The following is a 12,266-nucleotide window of genomic DNA, read 5'->3' on the forward strand; positions in this document are numbered from 1 at the left end:
TTAGAGGAATGGTCTAATGCCTGGCAACTAAAATTCAATGCAAAGAAATGCAGAGTAATGCATTTGGGGATTAATAATAGGAAGGAACCGTATATGCTGGGAGGAGAGAAGCTGATATGCACGGACGGGGAGAGGGACCTTGGGGTGATAGTGTCCAAAGATCTAAAGGCGAAAAAACAGTGTGACAAGGCAGTGGCTGCTGCCAGAAGGATTCTGGGCTGTATAAAGAGAGGCGTAGTCAGTAGAAGGAAGAAGGTGTTGATAACCCTGTACAGGTCATTGGTGAGGCCCCACTTGGAGTATTGTGTTCAGTTTTGGAGACCGTATCTGGCGAAAGACGTAAGAAGACTTGAAGCGGTCCAGAGGAGGGCGACGAAAATGATAGGAGGCTTGCGCCAGAAGACGTATGAGGAGAGACTGGAAGCCCTGAATATGTATACCCTAGAGGAAAGGAGAGACAGGGGAGATATGATTCAGACGTTCAAATACTTAAAGGGTATTAACGTAGAACAAAATCTTTTCCAGAGAAAGGAAAATGGTAAAACCAGAGGACATAATTTGAGGTTGAGGGGTGGTAGATTCAGGGGCAATGTTAGGAAATTCTACTTTACGGAGAGGGTGGTGGATGCCTGGAATGCGCTCCCGAGAGAGGTGGTGGAGAGTAAAACTGTGACTGAGTTCAAAGAAGCGTGAGATGAACACAGAAGATTTAGAATCAGAAAATAATATTAAAGATTGAACTAGGCCAGTTACTGGGCAGACTTGTACGGTCTGCGTCTGTGTATGGCCGTTTGGAGGAGGATGGGCAGGGGAGGGCTTCAATGGCTGGGAGGGTGTAGATGAGCTGGAGTAAGTCTTAACAGAGATTTCGGCAGTTGAAACCCAAGCACAGTCCTGGGTAAAGCTTTGGATTCTCGCCCAGAAATAGCTAAGAAGAAAAAAAAAAAAAAAAATTTAAATTGAATCAGGTTGGGCAGACTGGATGGACCATTCGGGTCTTTATCTGCCGTCATCTACTATGTTACTATGTTCACTTCACACATCTATCACTTCAATAATTGATACCTAGTTTGTTTATATACAGTAGTAGTTAAGGATTTGCTTAATTATGTTTCTGTCTTTGGATCCCTTTAGATTATGTATATTTTATCTGATTTTTTTTTATGCTTTATATATGTTTTAAAAGAAAATCCCTGATACAGCCCATGTTTGGGTGAAACATGGCCTACGTTGGGTACTTTTAATTATTTGCAATAAAGAAATTCTTCTATCCATTTTTGATCTACTATTCTTCTTCCCTCCCAAATGCTTGATTTTGCATTTGTTTGATTTAAATCTTAGCTGCCAAATTCTGGAGCACTCAAGCTTTGCTGTCTCTCTCCTTATGTTATCCACACCATCAGGAGTGTCTACCTTATTAGTGATTTGATATTATCCCCAAAGAGGTCCTTTCCCATCCCTTACCAGATAGCCCTTCCACAATATTACTTGGAAAAATGTTACCAATTGTTGCAGCACATCACTTGTTAACATCCCTTTCCTCAAAGTGTGCTCCATTTACCATTATCCTTTGCCACCTTCTGAGTAGCTCCTAACCCTATCAGTTCGTTAGGGCTTTTAGAGAGGGCATCCAGTTTATTTATGTCATCTATAAAGAACTGTCAAAGGTTTTACAAATCACTCAGAGGAAAGGGATGTTACCAGTGGTGTGCCTCAAGGGTCTGTTCTTGGGCTTGTTCTTTTTAACATTTTTATAAATTATATTGCTGAAGGGTTGGCGGGTAAGATTTGCCTCTTTGCGGATGATACCAAAATCTGCAATAGAGTAGACACACTGGATGGTGTGAATATCATGAAGACCTGGTGAAGCTTGAAGAATGGTCTAAAATTTGGCAGCTAAAATTTAATGCTAAGAAATGCAAAGTCATGCATTTGGGCTGCAAAAACCCAAGGGAACGGTACAGTTTAGGAGGTGAAGAACTTATGTGAACGACAGAAAAGCAGGACTTGGTGTGATTGTATGTGATGATCTTAAGATAGCCAAACAGGTTGAAAAGGTGACGGTTGACTGCTCCTCGCGCAGGTGCTTGGTGGCTCCAGCTGAGCACAAGGGACTACAGATATTGATTTCACACTGGGGAACCATATTTGGCGGGTTCATCATCCTGGGGAGTGATATTATACATTTCATTCCGCGGTTCATAATTACAACTCTCGTATCAACTATTGGCTCGGGGATGGTGCTCTCTGTCAGTTAGTGCAGCAATGTGAGATTCACACTACAAGTTTCGCGGACCACTCAGTGTTAAGCTTAGTTTTGGGGGGGAAGCAGAGGACCACATAAGGCTGTTTCATGGAGGTTTAATGATAGTTTACTGGTGGACTCCTCTTGTGTGGAGCAATTGACAAAAGATATTACTGAATATCTTGAATTTAATGTCAATGAGATTGACTCTATTTTGTTATGGGAGGACTTAAAAGTTGTAATTAGGGGAAAGGTAATTGCTTTACAAGCCTATACTAAGAGGGTGAAGGAGAGAGAGGAACAGACCAAGCGGCAGGAACTTCACGATCTTGAGGATCGGGTTCGTGGCAGATGGAGATCAGCTTCAGAAACTACACAATTTGTTCAGTGCAGTTAGAATTGAAGAATTTGGAACTGGCTAGTGTTGAATTAGCCTTGCATCAGACACAAGAAGAATATTTTCAGTTTACTGATAGAGGTAGTATGCTTATTGGCACATAAATTGAAAACTTGGGCTACAAGAAATGATATTTTGGGAATCCTCGATTCCTCTGGCAAATATTGTACTTCAGTACAAGATATGGGGAGTGCTTTTTTGCAATTTTATAGTGCTCTATACCAAGCTGACCCAGCCTCCCGAGAGCAGGAGATAGAGGATTACTTAGATCAGGTCCCGTTGAAAGCTCTTATGGAGGGTGAAGTGACCCAGCTCTTTTGGCCAATTACAGCTATTGAGGTAGAGGTAGTTGTTCAATCCATGTCCTTGAATACTGCTCCCGGTTTAGGTGGGTTTTCTAATAAATTTTATAAAACTTTTCAACCATTGTTAATAAGAAAATAAATGAAACTGCAGGCTAATGTACAGGGTACAGGAATTTATTAAGATAGCAAGAAAATATATAAAAATAAGAAAAACAGACAACAAAAATTCATCCAAAAAACTTGTCCTAATGTTCTTCCTCAGGGGTCCCAATTGTAGGTAGATAAAGTATCAGAAAACCAGATGGATGAAAAAAAGTCCAAAATTCCTGTACCCTGTACATTAGCCTGCAGTTTCATTTTATTTTCTTGTTGTGCACCCTTCCTGCAGGTTTCTGCTGGTTATTCTTTTTGTTTCAACAGCTGTTAATACCCATCTTGTTTCACGTATTCAATGGGTTTGATACTCATCCTCTACCTCAGACTTGACATACAGCAGCGGTTATGTTGATTCATTAAAAAATGGAAAGGACCCTACTTCTTGTGCAGCATATCGGCCCATTTCTTTACTCAACATTGACTATAAAATCTTTACTAAAGTTCTGGCATTGCGATTGCAGGCCTATATGCCTCAGTTGGTTCATTCCGATCAGACGGATTTTTATATCCCGGGGCCAGACATTTGATAATATCAAAACGGCCTTGCACCTAATTTGGCATGTGCGGCAAGAGCGCTCCCCTGATATAGTTATATCCCTGAATGCGGAAAAAGCTTTTGATCGGGTGAGTTAGGTCTACTTATTTACAGTGTTGCGTAAAATGGGTATTGAAAAGAGATTCTATGCATGGCTTCAATTATTATATGATGCCCCACTCTCCCGATTCAAACCTGCTATCACTTTGGCTCGTGGGACGCAACAGGGGTGTGCCCTTTCTCTCTTACTTTTTGAGACATAGATAGGATAATTCGGCCATCATTAATGCTTTTGCTCCAATACCTAATTTTAATCAGACCTTATATATAGGTTGCAATATTCTTTATCCTCTCTTCTAGGCTTATCCATGCTTTAATGATTATTTTTTGTTACCCTTCAGATGTATTTTCCCTAAACGTTCTTTATTTTCTTTAAAGATTGTAGTTTATCCCCCTCTCCTTTTGTATCGGTAATTATTTGTATGTATATACTGTATGTTTATTTGTATAGAATTGTTTTATTTTTCTCTCCTATTTTTAAATTGTTATACGCATTGAAATACTTGATACTGCATGTACAGCAAATTTTTAATAAGCTTGAAACTTGCACTTTCTATGGAGCCCTTGGTGAGCCGGATTAAACATCAGGGAGATATTCAAGGGATTCAAGTGCGAACCCAGCAACGTAAAATTCCACTGCAAGCCGATGATATTTTGCTTCATTTACGTGACCCAGAATCCTCCTTACTGGTTGTGGTTCGAGAGCTGGATCAGTTTGGCCCTATTTCTGGCTTTAAAGTCAATATGGCCAAATCTGAGATTTTGAACATGATCTTGGAGAAGACGCCATTCGGAGATTGCAGGCCGTGTTTCCTTTCACATGGGCCTCTAACTTTATTACATATTTGGGGGTGAATTTAACTGCTGATCATAAGCAATTGTATAAATTTAAATTTCCAGCCTGTTTGCATGATTTGTTTGATGATCTAGAGCGTTGGGAGGGGCTGCACCTTAGCTGATTGGCCAGAAATTTATATTAAATTTCAGTCACACAGCCAGATTTTTTTGCCAACATTCACAATATTTAAAATGTCTGAAAAGATTCTCTCCGAAGGGTCCTCCTCCAGTGGCGAATATACATTCGTATCATTCAGTTGAGAGTAAGCTTCACAAAAATAATCAATTTTATCCCAAAATACAATGGCACTCCCCATGTCAGCTTAACGTATCCTGTTTCCAACAGTGGCCAATCCAGGTCACCAGTACCAGGGCAAGATCCCAAAAGAGTAAAAAAGATTTTGTGCCTCTTATCCTAGAAATAAGGAATGGATTCTCCTAAAACCATCTTAATACAGTAATGGCTTAAGGAATTTCTTTAAAGAAATTATCTTTTTTTTAAACCCTGCTAAGTTAGCTGCTTTTACCACATTCTTTGTCAGTGAATTCCATAGTTTAATTATCCATTGAGTGAAAAAGTTTGATTTCATGCCTACCCTTGTCACTCCCCTCAGTATTTTACCGATCTCTCTCCAAGCTGAAGAGTCCTAGCCACTTTAGCCAGTTTATCCCATCTCCTTTTATCATTTTTATCACCCTTCTCTGTACCTTTTTTAATACTGCTATATCTATTTTGAAATGCTGGGACCAGAACTGTACACAGTGTTTGAGGTGTGGTCACACCATAAAATGATACTTTTTGGCTTACATTGAGCAGGTGGTGTGCAGCAGCATAACAACATCTAAAAGTAGACCCTTTTTCTGAGTGGTATCTCCCAATATGGAACCTAGCATTATTTAGCTATAGTTTGGGTTCCTCTTTCCCACATGTATTATTTTGCACTTGCTCACATTAAATGTGATCTGCCATTTGGCTGCCCAGTCTCCCAGTCTTATAAGGTCCTCTTGCAATTTTTCACCTTACCCTGATGTACCTTTAGCATCAAGCAACAGGCTAGGACACAGCATGTGATAACTGTCTTCCACCCTTTCCCACATGGTCCAGCATCTCTCCCTCTTCCCTTCCACCCTGCTCCTGTGCTCAAACATCCCTTCTTCTCTCTTCTCTCTCTTTTCCTTTGGCCCCTGGATTCAACATCTCTTTTTCTCAGGTCCATGTTTCCCACCATCCACTCCTTCCCTCTGCCCCAGGTCTGATATCTCTCCCTCTACTCCAACCCCATCCCCTTGGCATGATCTGGTCTCTTTCTGCACTCCCCTTCTCTCTCAATCCCTCTCCCTCAGTCTACCTTAAACTTGTCTTTAGCTGGCAGTGGCAGCAGTGAACATAACACACTGCTTGCTACCCAAGAGAAACAAAGATTTGTCAGGGGAGGATGGGATGTGTCAGAAGGTAAGCTTCAGGACCATGGGCAGTTTAATTAGTACATAACTCACAGCAAGAATGCAAATAGATTTCTTGTCCATGTACCTCACTCAACATATACAGAAACCCATAAGGCATTTAAAAGATTATTAACCTTATGACTAAAAGAACTGGCCTACATATTTTACTGAACTACGTTATTTATCACTAAGTAACCAATGAAAACCTAGCAGGGACTTCATGGGAGTCTCTACTCTGCCTTACAACTTTCTAGGTCAGGAGTGGGCAACTCCGGTCCTCGAGGGCCGGAATCCAGTCAGGTTTTCAGGATTTCCCCAATGAATATGCATGAGATCTATTAGTATGCACTACTTTCAATGCATATTCATTGGTGAAATCCTGAAAACCTGTCTGGATTCCGGCCCTCGAGGACCGGAGTTGCCCACCCCTATTCTAGGTAGTCGATTGCCTTCTTCCTTTCTTCTCAGTCCACATACTCTCCAACATGAGCACATTATGTGACAAAAGGAGAAAAATGGAACTCACCAAATAAAAATAAACAAATTTCATCAGCTTAGGGGAGTTGGGTCTTTGCTAAAGAAAGTATATAGCTTGTCTTACGATGGAGTAAATCATTAAGTCCAATTCAATCTTCTCTCCTTAATGTAAACCTATAAAAAGGTTCCATATGGACAGCTGTGTTAATCAGTAGTAGCAAAAACAGCTTTCCTGTAACTGACCAGGTAGTAACATCTGATGAAAAGCCGATTCTTTGTCATTGAAAGCTTATGTCTCAATAAATCTGAGTCTAGAAAGGGGTCACCAACTTCTGTGTTGTTAAAAAGGCTGGTTTATTTGGCTACAACCCCTTCCCTCTCTTATATAGCTATACCTAGTCCCCAGAATTGTCTGAATTTTCTTTACTACTTCAGTTACCTGCCACCATGAGAGGTAATTCTCTCAGAGTGTAAGAGAGAGACCACAAGATTATTTGATGGGTGGGATTTTGTTTTAGGGGACATGGCATCTGAATGCTTATTATTTGGATTTTGCTCACATCTTTTTCAATTGTAACTCAAGGTGACTTACATTCATGAACACTAGGGATATCCCTGTTCCTGGAGAACTTACAATCTTATTTTATACCTTGAGGCAATGGAGGGGTAAATGACTTGCCCAAGATCACAAGCAACAGCAGTGGGATTCATCTCCATCCCCAACGCCTTGGCATTTCGGTAGTCCATTTGTTGGTTTTCCTTACATCAATTTTATTGTTTTATCGTGATTCATTTTAAAAGCAGCCTCAAATGGCCTTAGTCAATGAGATGGTATAGAAATCTTCTAAAAAGCAAGTTTTCTGGACGTCATTATCTAAAAGCCCTTCAGTTGTGCATCCCTGTTTGTTTTACTTGAAGGATATCCAACATACAATTCTCAGATCACACTGTGGTTATTTTTTTTCAGTTTGCAAAGGCTAACAATGTGAAACATGTTAACATAGCAATCAATATATTAGGATGAGAGGCACATCTGTAATCTAAGTAATGGCAAAATGAAAACATGTCTTCATCATAAAAACAAAGGTGCAAGGAGCTTCTGAGAGATGATATGGCATGTCACAGTGGCAGAAACATAAGAGGCACGTACACAATGCTTGTTGGCAGACTCAGCATGTAAATGAGAGTATGAAACATAAAGGACTTTAAAAAAATGTAACACTATGACAATATAAAGACTTACATAAAAAGATAAGGTTGTTTTAAGGCAGCAGTACAGAAGAACATTAAATAAATTCAGTAGGCAATACTTCGCTTGATTTTTAACATACTTCTGTGTTTAAAGCTTTTCAAAAGCTCCTACTTAGCCACTGATTTGTGTCACTCAGTGTCATCAAACAAGGCGTTACGGTATATATCAAGCACAAACTCTGTAACGAGAGCTGTGAGAATAGACTTGGAGACAATTTAAAATGAAAGTGGTGTGGCTGTATTAAAGAGGCACAAAAGTTTTATATCAAAACACATATATCAAATACATTGTTAATTCAAGCCCAAAGAGAGCTTCAGCAAAAATGCAAGTGACAGATGCAGGTTGTTTACGATGCCCACCTAGTCCTGCTGCTTTAAAACTAAATAAAGCAAAAACACCCCACTTCATTTCTCTCTTTTTCCTTAAAATTGTTCGGTTTATATGTTCTGACATGTATAAAGGTTTCAGTGATTAGAAAAAAAAAAAACCAAAAAAAACATTGCATGACCTCGTGGTGAAAGGTCACTTGAATATTTAACATGGCTCACCTGTTAAAAAAAAAAGAAAAAAGGTAATTGATAGCATTATTACATTTGTTGAGAAATATACCTTTGACCTGTGCATCCTTCTTGCCCCTGTTTTTCTTTATTGGTATTACCTGTGTTTTCACCTGCTGTGACCCCATTCAAAATCATTTTAGTTCTAACATCCCTATTTGCTGAGCCAACGAATTGTCACAGCAGTTAATTAAGCTAGGGATATAAGCCCCAGTATCCAGAAGAACAAAGAAATACTTATACAGGTCATCTAGGTTAGTAATCTGAAAGAATATTTCTGAACAAATTTATTTCTTTTTGAAACAGGAAAGCCCTTAACCAGCCACGATGACATGCAATGCCTTCCTCATCAGAACTTGATACGTGCGTCCACTGTATATTTACCCCATCTGTGCATGCCTGGGTTAGTTCAATCATCAGTTCAATTAAGACCTGATGCCCAGAAATGGTTAGACACACCATTTGCATACCTCCTACTGTTAGCACTCTCAGTCGCTCCATGAACACGGCAAGATCTGGGAAAAGGGAGTGAAGGTGATGCAGCAGGGAGAAGACAGAAAAGACCCAATCACAGTTAGTAAAAACTAGAATGGTGAGAGAACTAATGGAAAAGCACAAAGTCAACATCTTCAGCTATGGTTAAAACCATGAGAAGGAAAGGTTCATCTCCTCAAGGGGGCTGGTTACTAAATTGGAGGTGCAAGGCTGTTCATACTGGAATTATCTATACAGGCAAGGGAGGGCTTCTGAAGCTTAAACTGATGTCTGAAATACAGAAAGACCTTGAGAAGGCCAGTTAATGCAGGCATGGTATGAAATAATCCAAAAGTCCAGAAAAGGCTCTCTCCAATTTCAAGACTCACCCGTATGCAGGTAGCAACAGTCTATAGATACTGATTTAAGGTTTGCCCCTAGACTGAAAAGTCCATATAGCAACCCAAAAAAAATACAAAATCTATTTTTAATATTAAAAAGCAAAAATAGTAGAGATGACATTAAAACTGAACATGACTACGTTTCAGCTTCTGCCTGTCATCAGGGGTAAAACTGCACCTCAGAACAAATGGTGTTCCATCTTTGTTCTGTCAAACTCGCAAAAAAAAAAAAAATTATTCTGGAATGGCTTCATCTTTTGCCTGTGATAAGTGTATAGAAACACCGTATTGTACTATAGCACATCATCTTTGCATGTAAAGATGCTAAGCTATAGTGCGATATGGTGTTTCTATACACCAGGGGTGTCAAAGTCAGTCCTCAAGGGCCGCAGTCCAGTCAGGTTTTCAAGATTTCCCCAATGAATATGCATGAGATCCATTTGCATGCACTGCTTTCAATGCATATTCATTGGGGAAATCCTGAAAACCAGACTGGATTGCGGCCCTCGAGGACTGACTTTGACACCTGTGCTATACACCCTTTCAGGACAGTTACAGTGTCAGAAGATAGGGCTTTCACATACACCTTCTCTCAAGAAAGTATTCTAGATTTCAATTGATGGAACAAAGATGGAGCACACTTTGTTCAGAGGTGCAGCCTTACCCCTGATGACAGGCAGAAGCCAAAACTCGGTCATGTTCAGCTGTAATGTCACCTCTATTATCTTTGCTTTTATATATATATATATATATATATATATATTATCTATATATGCTTTTATTTATATATTATATTTATATATATCTTGAGTTTATATATTTTTTTTTTTACTTGTCACATGGTTTTTCTTTTGGACTTTTTTAGTCATATCTTAACTCTGTTTGCTAGACTGAGAAGTCATTATTTCATATTCTTCAGATATACATGATTAGCTACAAATCTGAAGCAAAGTTTAGAAAATCCACTGATAGTAGACAATTACAATCATAAGCATATCTAGCCTGCTCCTAGCAACTGCTTGCCCTTCAATCTGAAAAAGTGTCATTAATATCCTTAACATGCAATTCCCACAGTGCAAAACTGTGCAAAGCTGTCTTCTGAACTTCTAAAAGGTATGGTATATTATTGGCGGACAATACTAGTTGAAAAACATGCAAAACTACAGCCAGGACAAGCAAACATTTCTGTAGCAAAGAAGTATTTTAATATCCAGTCTGCTGGCTAGTCAAGCTCCAATATATTTATCTTTTACATAGGAACAATTTGGTTGAACAGAGGTCATCCAAAGAGGCTTGAAACACATCACTATGGAAGAATGCAGTTCTGGGGAAAGTATAGGTGGAAAAAAGCATAAATTTCCCTGGTCAGTTTGTTAAGCATCAACTAGAAATGGCTGTACTGAATAGTAATATTGCATTACACAGAAAATCAAAGAGAGGGCTCTTTCTTTTCGCCTGCTTAAAAAAATTGATCATTAAAAAATAAATGGAGAACAGCAGGACATGCTAAAGGCGCATTTCATTTTTCACACAGTCTACATGCATGCCTTGTATAATAAGCTCTGCAAACGGAATGCACAAGAACTAGCTGCTGCAATGGAGTGAACACACACAGGTGGAGGTGACTGATAAGCACCAGTGGCTCAGAACAAGGCATCGTACGAGTGGTTTCCCTTTGCCTAAAGCTACTGAAGTCTTGGACTAAGCAGTCACGGGGTAGCAGAACATCTCCACAGAAGTAAATCAAAAACATTTTTTGGGAGTGGCAAGGGGTGGATCTGTCAAGATATTCTTCAATACCAATAAAACAAAGCTTCTTTTGTGTGTGTGTGTGTTTGCAGTAACTCAGTAGAGGGTGAAATCAGAAGGCCTGAGCATGTGTAGATGCTCAAGGCTCAGCAGCAGACCGGCGGCAGGCACTTTTATCACCGGCGGTGCAGGGGTAAGGACAGGGCCAGTCGGGGAGGGGGGGGAAGAGGCGATAGAAGGCGATAGGTGGCCTCGGGGGGAGCAATACTGTTGGTTCCCGCGGACGGGTCGGGTGGGGGCTCGCAAATCAAGTCAATGCTCGGTTTACGAGTCAAAAGTTTGCCGAGTGTTTTGCTCATCTTGCAAAACACTCGCAAACCGGGTTATTCGCAAACCGAGGTTTGACTGTATATATATATCTATATCTACTGAGTTACTGCAAAAGGAAGCATGGTTATTGTTGATCAATACATTAATGATAGTCATTCTGACAGAAATCAACTGAATACACAGACCATTAACCCTGGTCAGTGGCAGTGGTTGTTATCCATAATGTGCAAGTAGCAATCAATCAGCTGAACAGATGCTGCTAAGGAAAGAGGTATAAAGGATAATAAGGACAATGAAGGAAGATTCTAAATAATACTGTACAGAATGTAGGTTTGCCATGACATCAGATAACGCAAAAATGGGATGTAAGGGTGCTGAAAAAGGTTTATAGATTGTCTCGAAGGCATCATTAAAACAGAACTATTGTATGCCCATAGGAGAATTATTGCACATTCATCACATATGTTCCAGTGCTGAACGGATTTCTCATATTTTCAAATAAATATCCTAACAGACAGATTTGTCCCTTTGATCTAATAGGATACACTTTGTATAAGTTAGAAAATGACCAAATTTCACAAGTACACTGAGAATGGATAGAGAAAAAGCATTCTAGTCTTGCTTAAATCCACAATGGGATGAAGGTTACTACAAGCTAATTAGGGCTTGATTTATTAAGAATTTTTGCCACAGATGCAGCATACTGGGAGAAAGGCCTTGGTAAATCAGGCTCTAAATTTACAAAAAATACAGGCATCTTCTTTCACATTTCAACCACTTAACTATTAAGCACTGGAACTAATTTACATGAATCAAAGTGGTTTTTCATCTGCTTTCCAGCTGTGGCCAGCAGTCATCTATTTTACAAGTTTTTACATGAAGATGATCATGAAATAATTTCACGTGCATTTCAAAAGCTATCCTCCTCAATAGATTCTATCCCTCATCAATCAACTACTTTGAAAACATACCCACTCACCTCCTTCCTAAAGAGTCCTCGGCCTTCCTTCTATGGCCAAACAGCAGCATCCATATTCCTTACCTC

At 39.6% G+C, this 12,266-nt stretch overlaps 1 protein-coding gene across 6 annotated transcripts in view; it reads right to left on the reverse strand.

The window, feature by feature from the left end:
- Window positions 1–12,266, reverse strand: part of OGDH (oxoglutarate dehydrogenase) — a 216,877-nt gene that overhangs the window by 118,442 nt on the left and 86,169 nt on the right. For 4 of the 6 annotated variants that reach the window (XM_033948025.1, XM_033948030.1, XM_033948027.1 and 1 more), the window contains exon 5: window positions 8,738–8,782. The exons of the other annotated variants lie outside the window; for them this stretch is intronic. In XM_033948025.1, the coding sequence (XP_033803916.1) occupies window positions 8,738–8,782 (45 nt within the window). The remainder of the gene's footprint in view (window positions 1–8,737; window positions 8,783–12,266) is intronic. 6 annotated transcript variants of the gene reach the window in all.

Source organism: Geotrypetes seraphini, chromosome 6 (genome assembly GCF_902459505.1).
Source record: "Geotrypetes seraphini chromosome 6, aGeoSer1.1, whole genome shotgun sequence".
Taxonomy (NCBI): domain Eukaryota; kingdom Metazoa; phylum Chordata; class Amphibia; order Gymnophiona; family Dermophiidae; genus Geotrypetes; species Geotrypetes seraphini.